The sequence below is a fragment of the Vombatus ursinus genome, unplaced genomic scaffold, assembly GCF_900497805.2.
Source record: "Vombatus ursinus unplaced genomic scaffold, bare-nosed wombat genome assembly UNPS02011767.1, whole genome shotgun sequence".
NCBI lineage: Eukaryota > Metazoa > Chordata > Mammalia > Diprotodontia > Vombatidae > Vombatus > Vombatus ursinus.
This window is the reverse complement of record NW_020951545.1, coordinates 394,929-414,238: the sequence shown is the minus strand read 5'-3', so window position 1 is coordinate 414,238 and position 19,310 is coordinate 394,929. Positions and strand designations below refer to the sequence as shown.

Below are 19,310 nucleotides of genomic sequence, written 5' to 3'. Positions count from 1 at the left end.
TGGTCTATACTTTTCTTTGTATTCACTCTTCCTGGTTTGGGTATAAGCATCATATTTGGTGGTGTTTTTTGTTTTTTTTTTTAATATTTTATTTAGGGGTCAGCTAGGTGGCATAGTGGATAGAGCACTGGCCCTGGATTCAGAAAGACTTTAGTTCAAATCAGGCCTCAGACACATAACACTTACTAGTTGTGTGACTCTGGGCAAGTTATTTAACCCCATTGCCTAACCAAAAAAATTTTTTTTTAAATTTTCCCCCAATTACACATAAAGACAATTTTAACATTTTTTTAAATTTTGAGTTCCAAATTTTCTCTCTTTCTTTCTTCTTCCCTAAGACAGTAATCAATTTTATCTAGGTTATAAACATGCAGTCATGCATAACATATTTCCATGTTAGTCATATTGTCAGAACCGTATTTGTATCATAAAAGGAATTTAGTAGGACTGCTTCTTTGCCAATTTTTCCAAATAATTTATGTAGTATTGGAATTAATTGTTCTTTAAATGTTTGGTAGAATTCACCTGTTAATCCATCTGGCCCTGGATGGTGCTGGGGGAGGGGGGGAGGCAGGGGTGTTTCTTAGGGAGTTCATTATTAGCTTGTTCAATTTCTTTTTCTAAGATGGGGCATTTATGTAATCTATTTAGTCTTCTGTTAATCTGGGCAATTTATATTATTGTAAAGATTCATCCATTTCACTTAGATTGTCAGATTTATAGGCATATGGTTGAGCAAAATATCCCCTAATTATTACTTTGATTTCCTCTTCATTATTGGTGAATTCACCCTTTTTATTTTTGATCCTGGTCTAGCGGTTTGTTTCTTTTTTAGGATGAGGAGACATGGGCATGTCTGTAGGTAGCAGGACAGGAGCCAGCAAATTGAGAGATTAAAATTTAGAATGTTACTTAATAATGAGTAGAATTTGCTAGAGGAGACTGGATAGAATAGGATCAAAGGTGCATGTAGCAGGGTTTGCCTCAGCAAGAAAGACTGCCTTGCCTCAGACACTTGACATTTACTAGCTGTGTGACCCTGGGCAAGTCACTTAACTTGCCTTACCAAATTGCCTCACCAAAAAAAAATAAAAACAAAACAAAACAAAAAAGATGACTACCTTTTCTCCCAAGATCTCTATGAATGAGCATATGGAGGAGGAAGATGTCTGAATGATGTGAGATAAGGAAGAGGGGAGAAAGAGAAGCTCTTGGTGAATAATCTGAAATTTTTTGTTGAGGTGAAGTCTTCAGCTGAGAGAGAAGGGGAGGGGATGCTTTGGAAGGATTGAAGAGAGAAGAGAATGTTTGTAATGGCCACTTGGAGAGTAGGATAGTGAATGGAGTAAGAAAGAACAGAATGGTTATCTTGCTACATTGAGGGACCTGTTGACATTAGATAATATAAATTTCCAATAGGCCCAGACAGCATGGTTTTGTGATTTCCTCCAACTCCATTCAGGAGCATGTGAATAGGAGGAAAGGAGGTGGATCAAGGGTTGGAACTTAGAAAAGTGTGATCAGTGATAGGACAGGGGGGCAAGAGATAGCACAAGGGTTGAGGAGAGCATGAGCTTGAGTTAGTTCACCAAGGGGTCATTAGGGAAGGGAACAGAATGTATTCAGTGCAGGGTGTAATGGCTTGGGAAAGAACTGGGAGGAAGGGGAGAATGGAGGTCATGGTGAGGATAAAAAATATGGTTAAGGGTTATAAGCTATCAGGAAAGATGAAATGATAAAAGATTATGATCAGAAAAGGGAATTTCAGAGTTCTTGAACAAGGAAAAGGAACACTTGTGGTTAATGACAAGGTCAAGGGTATGACCATCTGTGTGTAGTTAAGTTGGAATGGAAGAATAGATCATGTGAATTGTAAATTGAGTAGATTGAGGAACTGGGAAGCTTTAGGGTATTTGAAGGGATGTTAGTATCTCTGCTGCAGTCCCCTAGTGCAAGAACAGGCGATGAGGAGGAGAAAATAATTATGATCCTGGCACTGAATTTAATGAGGAAAATCTGTATTAGGTGATAAATTGTGATAGTGTGAATCTCAAAGGAAGACAGGTTGCTTAGTAAAGGTGGATTCAAGTGTCATTAGGAAGAATAATCAGACTCCCCCAATTCAAGTGAAGAGATATGATAGAAAGTATAACCTGTACAGGAAGGGGTGGTTGGAGGGAAAAAAATGTCATCCAGGGGAAGCTGTGTCTCAAAGGTGGACATAATGATAAAGAAACAGGTTTAAGATGAAGGGAAGCTGCTTTATTATTTAGCAAGCATTCCAGAAGACACAGTGGAGAGGTAAGCAGATGGGGAGTGCCCCATTGGAGGGGTAAGATGGAGGACAGAGAAGAGGGTTTGTACATTAGCAGCTTGGAGTTTGGAATCACTATGTGTAAGGGGATGGGACTATGCAACCCTGGAGCAGTGAATCTAGGCAGAATCACAGTGATTGGAGAGAAGTTTATCAAGGGAGGCATAAGATTAGAATGAGGTCTTTCTAAGAAGTTCACCCTCTTGGTAGATGGTGATTTATTCTGTGAGACTGCTTATATCAGGCAGGAAACAGGTAGTCAGGAAGACAGGAGTATCTTACTTGTTGTGGAAGAGGCCCTGTGGGGTGGAGAAGGAGATGGAAAAGGTTTTGTCCACAGAGGACATCCCTTAGCTTGATGCAATCCTGGGGCAGGGACCCATAATGGTGAGAATTGGGCAGCACTCCAGAAGGTTGATTCAGGGAGGAAGAGAGTCTTTCCCCCAGCTGGCATGCCCAGGCTCTGGATTTGACCCTGACTTACAGCTCCAGACAACACTGCATTTAAAAACTATCATGTATGCTGACAAGAACTCAGAAATGTACTTGAAGTCTGGTAGTCTACTTCTGGAAGTACCCTAACCTAGAACTGGCAGAAAATCATTTAAATTATTTTTGTACAGCAGATCCTCTAGTTAAATATAAGCCCCTTGAGAGTAGATACAGGGCAGCTAGATGGTGCAGTGGATAGAGCACCAGCCCTGGATTCAGGAGGACTGAGTTCAAATCTGGCCTCAGACACATAACACTTACTAGCTGTGTGACCCTGGGCAAGTCACTTAACTCCATTGTCTAGCCAAAAAAGATAGAGTAGCTACAGTGCAGGAAGAAAATTTAATGTGGTTCCCCCACTCAAAGACAATTGGAATGAGGGAACTTGCTATCTTAGAAATGTGTAGGCAGCTCCTGTGATCCACAAAGGCTAAGAGAGCATTGAGCCCTGCCTCTGTTATTGTGTATGTGATGTACTGTTACCATCTACTGAAATCTGAGCCAATAATGACTAATACATTGAAGCACAAAGACCAGAAATTTGCTGAAGGGGAATGTCTGAAATTCTTCTGTTTATATGAAAGTATCCAGGGGAGATGGTGGGGAAGATGAGAGGCAATGATGAATTTTGGAAGTATCTAAGTGTCCTTACTTGCTCCACAGCAGCAAGATGGAACTGGTGGATGATAACACTATAGTCAGGGCAAGAGGCTTGCCATGGCAGTCATCAGACCAAGATATTGCAAGATTCTTCAAAGGCCTTAACATTGCCAAGTAAGTTTTCTTTAAAATAACTCCAACAGGATATAATGAATTAGATTACCTTTTTTCATTCTCCCATTTAATTCTTTCTTCTCCTTTGTCAGCCATCTTCTAATAATTTTCTTTTTTTTTTTTGTAATCCTTGTAGGGGAGGTGCTGCCCTTTGTCTAAATGCACAGGGTCGAAGAAATGGAGAAGCACTGGTTAGGTTTGTGAGTGAGGAGCACAGAGATCTTGCACTACAGAGGCACAAACACCACATGGGGAATCGGTACATTGAGGTATGCCTCAGCAATCAAAGTCTCTCCTGAGTCCCCCTGAGTAAAGACTGAGTGGCTATGTGATGGTGCATTCAAAAACTTTGACTATAATTTCTTTATCTTTGCTTTAGGTTTACAAAGCAACAGGTGAAGATTTCCTTAAAATTGCAGGTGGTAAGTCACTGTTCTGTGATCTTGTTATAGTGGTAAGGAAGAGACTTTTAATAGCTAAAATTCTAAAACTCTACTATTTGTCTTAAATTACTCATTTTTTTTCTCTTGATGTGATTTTAGATTCCATGCATAATTTTTAAAATTTTTAAATGTACTTATTCCTATAAGGGCTAAGACTCACAAATATTGTAAACATTCAAGCTCCACCCCACCTCATATTGTTTTGTTATATTCATGTTTATCTTTTAATTCTAAACATGAAATTGCTGGTGACATAGTGCTAGGCTTGGAGTCAAGAAGACCTGAGTTCAAATTTTGCCTCAGATACTTACTAGTTGTGTGACCCAGGGCAAATCATTTAACATCTGTTTCTCATAATTTCCTCAATTGTAAAATGATGATAATAATAGCACCTACCTCCCAGGGTTATTGTGAAGATCAAATGAGATAATATTTGTTTTAAAAAAAAAAGCACTTAGCAGTATTTAGTGCGTAATAGGTGCTACATAAAGTCTTCTACAAAGCAAGATAGAGAATTTGGAGAAAAGGGAAGAAGTCACTGGTATTAGTGACCATAAACAGGTATTTGGAAGCATCAAATGATATAATATCTGTGAATTGAACATCTTGAAGCACTGTGGAAGGTCAGGAAGGAAATAAGCATCTGTTAAGTGCTTACTATGTGCCAGGTACTGTGTTAAGTACTTTACAAATATTACCTCATTTGATCCTTACAATAACCCTGCAAAGTTGTTCCTAGCTATTATGATGCATATTTTGCAGTTGAGGGAACTAAGGCTGACAGAGGTTAAGTGACTTGCCCAGGATCACAATTAGTGTGTGAGGCTAGATTTGAATTCACATGTTCCTGACTCCAGGCCCAGTATTCCATCTACTGTGCCACCTGAGTGCCTATAAAGTAGGCAATATAATTATCACTACAAAAGTGACCTAATCTTTTTTTTTTATTTTGTATTAAAAAAAATTATCTCAGCCTACAAAGGAGGAGGTTGCCAACTCTTTAGTCTTGTGATTCTTAGGACAAAGGAAAAAAGAACTACCTTCTGATAAAGTGGAATTAAAAGTTCATTTACAAGTCTCCCCTTAGAGAGGTTAAAACAAAAGATTAAGGTTAGGCAAATGATCATTAGATCATAGATCTGAAGCTGTAAAGGGACCCCAGAGACCAAACAAAAAAGGAGAGACCACAAGGATCTGTAGTTGCTCTGATCTATTTCTGATTAATATCAACACTTAATTTAAATGATCTGAAGTCACTGAATGAAGGAAAGCACAGTGATGAAAGAAAGGAAATGTATTCTTTCCAGTGTTTTCCTTGGTGAACAAGGGGCATGTGCTATAGTCTGAAAGGTATAGGAAAGTGTGACCCTTCACTCTTATCAGTAGTGTACAGCTTTAAAACCTTAAAAGCACCACGATAGTTGCAAAATGCTGAGACTTCCTACCTGTCCTTCCAAGATTTATGGCTTTTATTTTGTTGAGTGCTGAGAAAGGTGGAGAAGTGAATCTAATGTGCTTCCAGGACTGAGTTGACATAGGAGTGTGAGGTCAAAGGACTCTGAAAACATAGCTAAAAGGTTTCTGCTATGTTTTAGATCCCCCATGGAAATGTCTTGCAACTCTAAGGTTTCAAAGGAGGACCCTCAAATACCTTTATCATAGATGCCCCTTCTCTCATTCAGACAGCGTACTGAAGGCTAGAGTTGGGTTCCCCTATAGTAGTTTGATGTATTATAAAAGAAAAAAAAATCCGTATTTTCCCATAGGAGGAGGAAAGGATGGGACTACAATTTTTGTCTTTCAATACTAATGAGATACGGGGCCATAATCTTATTTTATCTATAGGCCCCCAGACTCTATGAACTTCACACTCTAGGTATATGGCAAAGAAGATAGACACCTTTAATCTCTGTTGAGATTTCTTGATGTGATGCTATATGCTAGAAGGATCTATCTATTCTTGGGAAGGTCCCCTCAGCTTCTTGAGTGTTACACCATCCCCTCTTTAAAATGAGGGGATTGGGGGCAGCTACATGGCCTACTGGATAGAGCACTGGCCCTGGATTCAGGAGGACCTGAATTCAAATCCGGCCCCAGACACATAACACTTACTAGCTATGTGACCCTGGGCAAGTTACTTAATCCCATTGCCTAGCCAAAAAAAAAAAAAAAAGTAGAAAAAAAATAAAATGAGGGGGTTGGACTAAGTGACTTCTGAGGGGCCCTTCCAGCTCTTAGATGTATGAACTGACTTGAATGTCAGGGCTGGACTGTTAGGAGGAGCTGGATCTAGCAGGTGTTTCTCTTGAAGAGGAGAGTCAAAGGGAAAGGGACTGGTTATAGTAGGTTTTCCTGAAGGCAATATTCCTGAATTGGAGAGTTATATTGGTGATGAATAAAGAAACCCTGGGAGAAAGCATGAGTAGGAGAGGGTTTTTTAAAGAGGAAGCAGAAAGTCAAAATCCTAGGATATTGTCTGCAGAAGATCCAGCAAAAAATTTGGAAATAATTATGGATTTCAGGTATTTCCTGAAATTTTTCCCTCTTCGTTTTGGTGAATTTGAAGTCCTTTGTCCTTTTCCTTTTCTGTGCATCGGTTCTCTAGGTACTTCCAATGAAGTAGCACAATTCTTGTCCAAAGAGAATCAGGTCATTGTCCGAATGCGAGGACTCCCCTTCACTGCCACAGCAGAAGAAGTATTGGCTTTCTTTGGACAGCATTGCCCTATTACAGGGGGGAAGGAAGGCATCCTATTTGTCACGTTTCCTGATGGTAGGCCAACGGGGGATGCTTTTGTCCTATTTGCTTGTGAGGAGTATGCACAGAATGCACTGAGGAAACACAAAGACTTGCTGGGTAAAAGATACATTGAACTCTTCAGGAGCACGGCAGCTGAAGTTCAGCAGGTGAGTGAAAAAATATTAATTACTTTGAGTTACATACTTATTTTTTTTTTTTTTTGGTGAGGCAATTGGAGTTAAATGACTTGCCCAGAGTCACACAGCTAGGAAGTATTATGTGTCTGAGGCCGAATTTGAACTCAGGTCCTCCTGACCCCAGGGCCGGTGCTCTATCCACTGCGCCACCTAGCTGCCCTGAGTTACATACTTCTTGAGGTGTAATGTGGGAATGGTCATTCTCCCAAAGGCCACTGAAACCCAAGAGATAAAACTAGATGTAAAACCTAAGCCTTTTCATTTAGAGAATTCAATTAAATATGTAAGTGCCTTGAATGAGGAAGGCACTATGCTAGGCCCTGGAGATTCAGAAATTTTTTTTTAAATGATAATTCTTGCCATTAGGGAGCTTACATCTGACTGAGAAGAAAGGACAGACACATAACTAGTCTACACACATTGCATCCTCCAAAGATTGGCTGTTTGTATTCACTTTTTTTTTAAGAATAATAATATTTTAATTTTAATTTATGGAATAAAACAAGCATTTCCATAACATAGTAACAGTAAAAAAAGACGATTGCACATGAAACTACAAATCTACTATGCACAATTTGCTATTCCTTTCAAATATACAGCAAAATTGTTATGTAATTTTTTTCCCTTTTTTTTCTTCCATCACCCTCCCTCCACTTTGCCCTAGAGATGGAATAGGTATGTGTGTGTGTGTGTATTTTTATATTGTTCTATACATACTTCTATTTATCAGTTCTTTCTCTGGATGCAGATAGCATTTTTTCTTCATATGTCCTTTATAGTTAATTTGGGTATTTATAATAGTCAAATAATTCTCTTGCTCAAAGTCGTTCTTAAAACAATATTGCTGTTGCTGTATACAATGTTCTCTTGGTTCTGTGCATTTTGCTCTTCGTTATTTCATGCAAGTCGTTCCATGTTTTTTTCTAAAATCATTGAGCTCATCATTTCTTATAACATGGTAGTATTTTATCACAATCATATGTCACAACTTATTCAGCCATTTCCCAATTGAGGGGCATCACTTTCTTAAAGCTAAGTGGTTTAGAACTGTCTTCAACATAGTCATATGGAACTGTGATCCTCAATGGAAAATTTAGCTAAGGTGATGGAAGTCTTCCACTGGTTCTTTTTCATATTTTGTGAACCCTAGAATAATATTCAGACTGTGCATCTGTCATCCCTTTCTCCTGTTATAAGTTATCATGATGGGTTATTCCTCAATCTACATACATCCTACCAAACTTAAATGGATTTGTGATCTAAGTGCTGAGGGTACTTCCAATGGTATGATTGCAACTTTCATCTTTCATAGGCAATATACCAAGTGTGCTAGAGCCTTCTTCTAGAACTTTTGATGGTACCTGAGTATCACCTAAAGGCTGGCTGATGGTCATCTCTTGCACTTGCTATGTGCTCAACCCTCTTGCTCTTCTGGTCCTCTATCTCTTGGATAATACCCTTTATTCCACTAGTACACAGGTCTTTGTTGGTATGCCCTACCATATCACATGAATTACCTAATTGTGTTTGTTATGTGGCATTGCTGGCTTTTCGTCTTAATGAGAATACTTGAAACAATGTTTATTTTTCTTTTTCAAAGTAACATGTCCTAGAGCAGAGACTATGGCTTTAATACATTTATTATTGTTAGCACTTAGTAAAGTGTGTTGCTCATAGTGATATAAGAAAAAAATTTGGAAAGAGACCCACTACAATTCCCTTACCTTTGGAATACATAAAGATCCTTTATGCATGATTTTTTCCCTTTTTTCCTATCTTGTAATTTACCTCTGATGAGAGACTTCAGTAATTCAACATGCTTTTCTTGGTTCTGATGACAGTTTTTTGTGCCATGGAAAATGGCTGCATGTTAGGAAATGGAAATCTTGAATTATAAATAAATCCTGGTGAAACAAAATAATTGGAGATGTTTATGAGGTCTTAGATTACAAACATTCCAGAATGCCTACCCATTCCAAAGATATAAATGATAGAAGATTATTTAGACCCTAAAGTGAGTGTGTTTTAGGTCTTTAGGAATAAAAAGCTTGGTACGAGACACCAGTAGTCCTGGAGATTTGTTTGTATGATAGAAGAGTAGTAGACTTGGAATCAGAAAACATGGGTTAAAATCGTAGTTTGGACATTTACTATTTGTGTCACTTTGGCCAAGTAAATCCTTTCCCTATCTTGACATTCAGTTTGTTCATCTATAAAATGAGAGGTTTAGGCTAGATGATCTCTAAGGAAGAAGCATGGCATAGTGACTAAACTGAACTTTGAGTCAGGATGACCTGAATTTGAACCTCTTCTCAAATGTTTACTAGCTCTTTGTTGTTGTTCAGTTGTCAGACTCACTGTGACCGCATTTTTCTTGGCAAAGATACTGGAATGGTTTGCCATTTCCTTCTCCAGCTCATTTTACAGATGAGGAAACTGAGGCAAACAAGTGTTAAGTGACTTCCTCAAGATCACACAGCTAGTTAAGTGTCTGAGGCCAGATTTGAACTCAGGAAGATGAGGCTTCCTGACTCCAGGTCTGGCGCTCTGTCCACGGCATCACCTAGCAAGTCAATCTTTTTCAGCCTGATTTCCCATCTGAAAATCAGAATCACGGTAGCACCCGTCTTAAAGGATTGTTAGGAGGGTCAAATGCGAAAACATAGGTAAAGTGTCCTGTTGATCTTAAAGCTTAGTATTAAGAGCAGCTGTTATTATTCCAGCTCTGCCACTAGGATTTTGTAGTGTGTTGCCATATATTATGCGTAACTTGAAAGTAGAGTTTAACTCCTGAAAGCCAAATAAAACTGGTCTCACTCCTTCATAGTCACACCTCTTACCTCTTGTGGGATTACTGGAAAGCTGCTGGGCCTTAGTGTAGGCTTGTGAGTTTTCATAGGACTTTCACAGGAAATAATTCTGACATCAGAGAGATTAACCAAACTACATACGCAACATTCCTTCCCTTATGACAGTCTTCACTGGGAAGTATTTTTCTTACCTGTCCACAATGCCCTACCACCAAGTCATACAGCCCATGGTATTTGTCCTGAGCTAAGATTGACAAGATATGGTAGGATCAATGTATTTAATTATTTAATTGTCATCTTGTCATTTTTATGTTACAATCATAATCAGATATTGCTTATTAATTTCAGCTAGCTAATAATGTAACTCTAGCCTCATTTATATGCTTGTTTAAAGAGAGCTCAAGGTAGATTAGAAAGTAAGAAAAGAAGTATTCTCTTAGGAAAGAGATGTACACATTGTATCCCAGTTCGATATGTCCTGTAATCTGTGTTGGTTTGGGGTTTGAATTGTGATTCTTATATCCAGGAGTCAGATAAGCTTATTGCTACTTCACATAAGTGATTTGATTGTAACCCAAAACTACCTAATAGATTATCCACTACAAATAATTAAGTATTAGTTGAGTATACTGGTAACAGTGTGTGTTGTGTGCTGTCTGAAACAGTGGTTCCCAACCATTTTGAACATAAAAACCCCTTTTTAAACATAAAGTGTCATGGACCCTCCCCTTTCTACACACCCACACACACATGCACACACACCTTGGTAGTACTTCAATTATTATCTATTAAGAAAAATATTTTTTTTGCCTAGATCTGAGATTTCAGTGATCTAGGGAATAATTCCTGATGAGCAAACTCCCTCCACCCATACAGATTAGCAAACACTCTATAATTTGTAGTCTTAAAGGGGAAGAAATAAGCATTTATTAAGCTCCTACAGTGAGTCAAACATGGTGCCTAAGCACTTTACAAATATTATCTCATTTTATCCTCACAAGTCTAGGAGGTAGGTGCTATCATTATCACTATTTTACAGTTGAGGAAACTGAGGCAGATGGATGTTAAATAGCTTGCCAAGGGTCACACAACTAGTAAGTGTCTGAGCCTGCATTTGAACTTGGATCTTCCCAACTCCAAGACCATCACTGTATCCAGTATGATACCCAGCTGTCTTAAAGAGTTGTGACAGAGAACTTGTGACTTACCCCGGCCCACCTAGTATATATCAGAGGTGGGGCAGGAAGAAGAAAGTCCTTCCTAACTCCAAGGCCATCCATTATACGATAGTGCCTCTCTTGATGGAGAAAATATATGATAACAAAAAGCTATGAATTCACTTTTACTTTAGAAATGAAGTTGTATTTTATCCGTCACAATACCATCTGTATACCTCTTTGAAAATTGTACATTAATTAATCAAGTTAATTTTTTAAGAAAACTATTAATAGTATTCATTCTCCAGAAAGTATCTTTACTTAATATGTGATGGCTAATGAGGATGTTATATTAATTCAGACTCTTTGCAATAACTTAATGGCTTCCACAGGTTGAGAACCTGTATAAGTTTATTGTAGTCACTGGTATGGAGTATAAGTTTATTGTAGTCACTGGTAACATGTCTGCTCTCAAATTGAACCCCCTATACAAACCAGAACAAAGATGGGATTGCTCATATGCATGGGTCCCCCTCATCATGAGAATCATGTAAAATAGTTTTTATGATGGGAGGTGGACAGCTAGGTAGAGCAGTGGATACACTGCTGGGCCTGGAGTTAGGAAGACCAGAATTCAAAACTGGCCTCAGACACTTGTATGTCTGTGTGACTCTGGGCAAGTCACTTAATCTCTACTTGCCTCAGTTTCTTAATCTGTAAAATAGGGATAATAATAGTACCTCTTGTGAGGATCAATGAGATAATAGTGGTAAAGTACTTAGCAAAGTGCCTAGCACATAGTGTTATATAAATCTTAGTTAAGGTTGGATACTTAAAGGACCCAGACTTATAAAATGCCTAAGGGACTTTATATAAATTACGAATGAACAAATTCTGAATCCTAAGTCACTATTAGGTTTAAAACTATAAGTTTTCTTTTGGACAGTGGATGTTTGTAGCCCAGTTAAAATGTGTATATATATTAATTGATACATAAACATATATACATATATGTGTGTGTGTGTATATATATATATACACACACACATATATATATGAATGAAATATATAGGAAATGCTAGGAATAGATTTTTTTAAAATCCTTGTTTTAATTACTACGTAATTAATTCAGTATGTTACACAGTATTCCAAAAGTGGATTGTTTTATACAGCTCAGTAGGTGGAAAATTTAGCCACAGACATCTTAGAGTCCTGAGTCTTCTGTGGGCTAAAGAAACCTAAAACAACTTTTGAATATACATTTGGTTGAAGCACAGTATAAACTGACTTTTCATGAAAGGCAGCATTGGAAAAGCAGAAATAATTCTTCAAATTCTTCTTTTCAGTGCACCTGAGGCAGGCTGTATGATCCCAGGCCTTTGGCAGGAGGAACTTTTACTGCTTTTACCTAGAAGGACTACAACACTTTTGAGATGTTCTTTAAGTAACAGAGGAAATTATCTACCTATTGTTCTGAAAGATAAATGCTTTCTTTTCTTTCTTTTGGCTTTGGCATTACAGCATTTAGAACTAGGAGGAATGTTAAAGGTCATTTAGTCCAAATTCTTAATTTTCCATGAAGAAACTGAAAATGGTAGATGTGAAATGATGTCCCTTCAGGCACATGGATAATAAAATGACAAGACTGGTGTCTCAACCTGGATTCTGCCTTCAAATGAAATGTTTTCTCCATTTTGTATTTCACCTTATTGAGAAAGCTGTGTGATATAATGGTTACAGTGCTGGACTTAGTCAGGAGACGTGGGTTTGGGTATCGCCTCACAATCTTAGTAGTGTGATGTAGGTAGGTCATTTGACCTGTCTGAGGTTGGTTTCCTCATCTATATAATTGGCATGATAACACTTGTATTACCTGCCTCAGGAGGTTGTTACGAGGAAAGCTTTGTTTTCTTTTAACTTGTCCTTATTTTGAATTTAACCAGCACTAAAAACAACAACAAAACATTTCTGTAAATTATATTATACTGTGTTAGGTATAGAAATCATAGTGTTACTTTTACTATTGTCCTGCTTGTGTTTCCTTCTGATCTTCCTTCCAGTTTCTTGTGTGTTGTTTTTAATGCTTCAGTGACCCTATTTTCTTTCTTTACTTTTTTTCTCCTATTCTTTCTCTTCCTTTTTTTTTTAATTGAAGGGGAGGAGCGACACTCCATGGATCCTTTTCTTCTTTCTCAGCATTGTTTTAATCTGCATTTCTCTAATTAATAATTTCTGGCATTTTTTTCTTATGGCTATGGATAGCTTGGATTTCTTCCTTTGAGAACTGCTTGTTCATATAGCCTTTGACCATTTATCTGTTAGGCAGTGGGACTTATTCTTATATTTTTGAATCAGAGGAAAGGATTTTGTAAACCTTCTAGTGCTGTTAGTCTGAGTTGTTTCATTAGCTAAATGTTGAATTAGAGATCAATATGGTGTCATTTCTGCCTTTTTATTCACTAATGAACACTTTGGGCCACATCCTTTCTCATTTCAACATCATAGCTGATTCACTTCTCCTCCCTTTATTTCTGCCCTAGATTTATGTCATTATCTTCCGCCCTCTCTTCGTTCCCCAAGCAATTTCTTAGGTTATATTGTTATCATTATGGTTAAGAGGCAACCTGACAGGTTGAGTAAGGGTGGGGCAATGTGTATGGGAGGTTCTTTGGCCCTTTTTCTCCTGTGAGTCAAATAAATATAACTACCTCTGTTGCACTCAGAATTTAAGAGGTAAGAGACTGCTAGACTGATAGTCTCTACTAGTTATTAGCAGTGACTGTAGTAGTGAGTGCCATTACTTTGACCCTCTGGGGAATGAAACCCGGGGGGTGGGATACAAGTCAGAGGTGCCTTCCTTAAGTATGAAATAGTTTTGTATGGACAAGCAGATGAATCCTTTAACTAAAAAAAAAAAAATACATGTAGCAGTCTTGCACTATGTTCCTTCTAGAGTCATCTTCTCAACTGTCCTCATTGACCAAAATTAAATAGAAATTAGAGTCCTCTGGTTCCATCATCTTAAATTCATCTTAAAAAAGAAACCCATTCCATTCTTCCATTTGTGATGACTGTTCGATATAAATTGATCACTATACTGACTTCCCAGTTGCTTTTCAAATGCTGTGATCTGTGTATGGAATTTGTTCTACCCTCTCTATTTCTAAGATAAGATTTCTGCTTCTCTCTTTCATTAGGTTAGAGCCCTTCTTTGGTCAGGGGTTTCTTTTTAGGATATTTACTTTGCTTTTCTTTAGAGGGACGAGGGGGGTAGAAGAGAGGTTTTAAAGCTTCAATGTGTTCTGTAGGACTAAGAATAATTGTATTATCAAGTTACTGTTTGTTTTGAGTCTGTAAAAACTTGTCTTCAATTTATTATCTTAGGTGTTAAAATTTTTTAATGTTTTGACATAAAATAAAGTTTTTATGTATATAGGTATAAATCAATAAGCATTTATTATATGTTTGCTATGTGCCAGGCACCATGCTAAGAGCTGTGGTTATAAATATGTGTAAAACACATCTATATAAGCCTCAAAGGGCTTACATTCTAATTGGGATGCCAATATGTATGTGTATATATGTACATGTATAAAAGAATATACAGAATACATATAAAAATAAATACAAAGTAGTTTTTTCTAGTTAATTAATTGTTAGCATTCATTTAAAAAAAATTTGAGTTCCAAATTCTTTCCATCCTGCTCCTCCTCCACCCATTGAGAAAGCAAGCAATATGATATCAGTTAGATATGTGAGGTCATGCATTTAGCCATGTTGCAAGAAAAAAAAAAAGGAAATAAAAAGCAAGAATCATAAAGTGCAAAAAGTATGCTTCAATCTGCACTCAGAGGTAAATTGCATTTTTCATTATGGGTCCTTTGGAATTTTATTGATCAGTTTAGCTAAGTCTTACATTTGCTATTTATATAATATTCTTCTGGTTCTGCTCACTTCACTTTGCATCTGTTCGTGAAAGTCTTCCCAAATTTTTCTGAAACCATTGTGCCCATCATTTATTGTAGCACAATAGTATTCCATCATAATCATATGCCACAACTTGTTCAGCCATTCCAAAGTTAATGCGTATCCCCTCAATTTCTGATTCTTTGCCACCACAAAAAGAGCTGCTATAAATGTTTTTGTACATATAGGTCCTTTTCTCTTTTCTTCGATCTCTTTGGGATACAGACCCGGTAGTGGTAGTGCTAGATCAAAGAGATGTACAGTTTGACAGCCCTTTAAGTATAGTTCCAAATTGTTCTCCAGAATGGTTGGACCAGTTCACAACTCTACTAGTACATTAGTGTACCTATTTTTCCACATTCCCTCCAGCATTTATCATTTTCCTTTTCTCTCATGTTAGCCAGTCTGACAGGTGTGAACAGTGAGATCCCAGAGTTGTTTTAATTGGCATTTCTCTAATTAATAGTAATTTAGAGAATTTTTCCACATGATTATTAATAGCTTTGATTTCTTCTCCTGAAAATTACCTTTTCATATCTTTTTAAACCATTTATCAGTTGGGGAGTAGCTTTTATTTTTATAAATTTGGCTCAGTTCCTTATATATTTGAGAAAGAAGATCTTTATCAGAAAAACTGGCTATAACATTTTTCCCAGTTTCCTGATTTCCTTCTAATTTTGGTTGCATTGGTTTTGTTTGTAATCAGAATTATCCATATTACTTCCTTTGATCCTATTTATCTCTTGTTTCATTAAAAACTCTTCCTTATCCATAGATTTGACATGTAAAATTTTCCATGCTCCCCTAATTTGTTTATGATATCATCCTTTATGTCTAAATCATGTACCCATTTTGACCTAGCCTTGGTATACTGTCTGAGATTTTGTCTATACCTAGTTTCTGCCGAGCTTCTCTCCAGCTTCTTCGGTAATTTTTTTTTTCCAAATGGTGAGTTTTTAATGCAAGGTTGTTTTGAGGTAGGAGTTTCCTAATAACTGGGGGTGGGGTAGGAAAAGCCTCATACAAAAGTTTTGAAGGATTTCAGGGATTCCTAGAGCTAAAGATAAGAAGGGAATATATTTTAGGCCTGGGTTACAGTCATTATAGGAGTTTGGAAACAAGAGGTCTATCATATATGAGTGTCATAACATCTCATAGGTATATATATCTTAAGATAGTGTCAATAAGAGAAATACATCCTAAGTAGACAGAACTAGAAAGAATACAACTTATGTCAGTTCAACTGAATTATAAGTGGAAATTCATATGATACATTTAATTGGGGAAAAAGAAATGCTCCTTCATGATTATTCTCAATGAAGGAAACAGATATCACCCTTTTGTTTCACAGACATCTGTTTTGCTTCATGTGCAGGTGCTGAATCGGTTTTCTTCTACACCTCTCATTCCACTCCCAACTCCCCCTATCATTCCTGTACTACCTCAGCAATTTGTGACCCCCACCAGTGTCAGAGACTGCATACGTCTAAGAGGGCTTCCTTATGCTGCCACTATTGAGGACATATTGGAATTTTTGGGAGAATTTTCCAGTGCTATTCAAACCCATGGAGTTCATATGGTATTAAATCACCAGGTAAGTTGTTCATTAGAAAAAGTGTAATCTGATAATCTAGCATTGTGAGGGGATCCAACAAGGGCTTTTATAAGCAAGCATCAAAAATACCCATTAACTGCATTTGCAGAGGGTCTAGGGGAAGACCTTACTTAGAAATAAGCTTTGAGAAATGCTATAAAACAGAGCTTCTTAACCTTTATCATTACTTACATTCAGTATTGAAGGAAAGACTTAATTTCAGGTCAAGGCATAGTGAAGACAAAAATGTAATTTTTTTTCTCTTGTAAGGTCACAGATCCCTGAAATCTCATCTGTGGACCCTAGATTAAGAATCCTCTGCTCTAGCACCAGTTACTAATCATTAGTCTTTCATGCAATATGGAGAGGAAATTAAAATTTCATGCTGATCATTTCACCTCACAGTTCAATTTAAAAAGCATATTAGTCAGTCAACCAGCACATACTCTGTGCCAGTTACTGTGCTAAGTAGGAGAATATTAAGAGGCAAAAATATGTTCACTTGCTTCAGGTAGCTCCCATAAAAAAAGGGCAGACAACATGCAGAAAGTTGTGATTACAAGATACATAGTGTAAATAGAAATAATCTTGGAGGGAAGGCACTTTCAGTGGGACTAAACAAAAATAAAATAAAAACCCTTTGCATTCTAAAAGCTTTCATTCTACTCAAGAAGAATTGCACGTAGTGATAGCAATAATGTATTTTATCTGATACACAGATAAATATGCCCAACGTCTGCAAAATAATTTGAAAAGGATTGTTTTATTCTTTATATTTGTATCTCCAGTGAAGTATGTGGCATCAGTCTTCTTGACTGATTAATCTGGGTTAGGGGAAGGACCCTATCAATTTGAAGAATTGGGAAATGCCTCATGTAAGAGGTAGCATTTCAGCAAAGTTTCAAAGGAAGCTAGGGATTCTAAAAAGTATAAGTGAGAAGAGAATGTATTCCAGGCATTGAGGGACAGCCTTGTGCAAAAGCATGAATACGGGAAATGGGAATGTCGTGGGGGGGGGAGGGGGCGGGGTTGGCAAGGAGATGTCAAGTAGGCCAATATGGTTAGAAGGCAGAGACCCTGGAATCACTAAGAGCCAGTTGTATTACAACTGAATACAAGCTGTCACAGATAAGGACTGCTTTTGTTGTGTCCTGATTGAAACATATAGAATATACTGTACTAAGCCCCTAAAGAAGCAAATTAAAATTACATCAGGAGTTGTTAAAAGCCATTTACTACTTAATGATTTTGAAAAGGTTCTATTTTTTTAGTTATGATCTGTTTCCTAAATGAAATCTTTTTCTGGATTTAAATAAGAAGTAATCTCAAAGGGATGGGCAATTCAGAGTAAACTTGCTTCTGTATCCATATGATAATAGTAAATGCTGATGAAATATGACCCCCCCCCCAAAAAAGTTTCCCTTAGATTTACAAATCACTCTTTGCAATAATAATAATAAATTCAAAAGAAAAGCTGGTTTAGTCATATTCTGGTGAAATATTTCACCAATGCAGAACCTAAGAAAAAATTTGTAAACTAAAATAAAAGCGTAATGTCATGTGGTTTCTCATAATTTTTTTTTTAGTTTCAGACTTTTTGACTAAAGTGAACCTTTATGATCTATGACTAATATATCTTCCTATATTTTTATGTTCCAATGATGTTTTCTACTCTGACCCTAGAAACCCCATCTCCTTTGACCTTCGATTGTACCTGTCTTATTAGTTGCTTCTCATCTACTTTTTCCACCCCTCTTTTTAGGTTACTGAGCATTGATAGAGAAAGTCAATTAATTGTTATACTTTATTTAGCATGAATCTATTTAGCATGAATTTATATCTAAATTTATATGGTTCCTTTATATTGTGCTCTTTCTGCCCCCATTTTTGGTAAATGATATTTTCCCTTCTTGACTGAGATAAAACCATTCCATCTCAATTCTACTTTCATCCTTTCATCTTAAAATCTTTTCCACTATTCTTAACTCCTATCCTTCTGCCTCAGAAATATCCCACTTAAGGCTAAACTACTGTCTTTACATGAAGACTTGAATATACCCCCTTTGCTTCTTCATCTTCAATCTCATCTTCAGTGGCAACTTCTTTTCTACCTACAAACATATTCAGATATAGATGAAGAACACATTTATTAAGTGCTTAATACGTACCAGGCACTATGCTAAGCACAGGGGATATTAAAAAAGAAAGAAAGAAAGAAAATGAAATAGTCCTATTCTCAAAGTTCTAATAGGAGGAGACAAGCATAAAGTGGATCTGGAAAGTGGGAAGAGAGGATTGGGTAGAAAGGAAAGAGTGTACCCTTATGGGGCCTAGACAGCTAGTATGGAGATGGAGCAGACTGGAGAGTAAGCCAGATATGGTCTGTGAGTGTATCATATGATTATGTTTTAGGTTTTAAGTTTTCTTTTCTCCTACTACTACCTCAAGGTACTGCCTTTTATCCTTCCTTTCTTGCCAAACTTTTTGGAATACATCTATACTACCTGTCTGCCTCCACTTCTGCTTGCTTTAGCTTGTGTCTTACAAATGCTACAGAGTTGTCAGAGAGGATTAGCACTAATAAAAGACCTTTAAAATGCATCCGGGTAAATTGGATATAGATTACTGCCCGCAGAACCAGGAACACTTGGATTGAGTCCTGCCTCTGACATGTGCTGGCTGTGTGATCCTGGGTGAGTCTTACTGAGTGCTCCAGGCCAGTCTCTTAAGACTTGTAAGAAAAAATAAATAAAATTAAAAAAAAAAAGATTTGTAAGTTGCAGAGAAGATGCTACTCTGGCGAGTGGTAGGATGATGGATTAT

At 37.2% G+C, this 19,310-nt stretch overlaps 1 protein-coding gene across 4 annotated transcripts in view; it reads left to right on the top strand.

Moving 5' to 3' along the window:
- ESRP1 (epithelial splicing regulatory protein 1) overlaps positions 1–19,310 on the top strand; it is a 106,419-nt gene that overhangs the window by 38,037 nt on the left and 49,072 nt on the right. For all 4 annotated transcript variants that reach the window (XM_027856975.1, XM_027856972.1, XM_027856973.1 and 1 more), the window contains exons 7-11: positions 3,470–3,580; positions 3,717–3,849; positions 3,960–4,002; positions 6,629–6,930; positions 16,269–16,487. In XM_027856975.1, the coding sequence (XP_027712776.1) occupies positions 3,470–3,580; positions 3,717–3,849; positions 3,960–4,002; positions 6,629–6,930; positions 16,269–16,487 (808 nt within the window). The remainder of the gene's footprint in view (positions 1–3,469; positions 3,581–3,716; positions 3,850–3,959; positions 4,003–6,628; positions 6,931–16,268; positions 16,488–19,310) is intronic.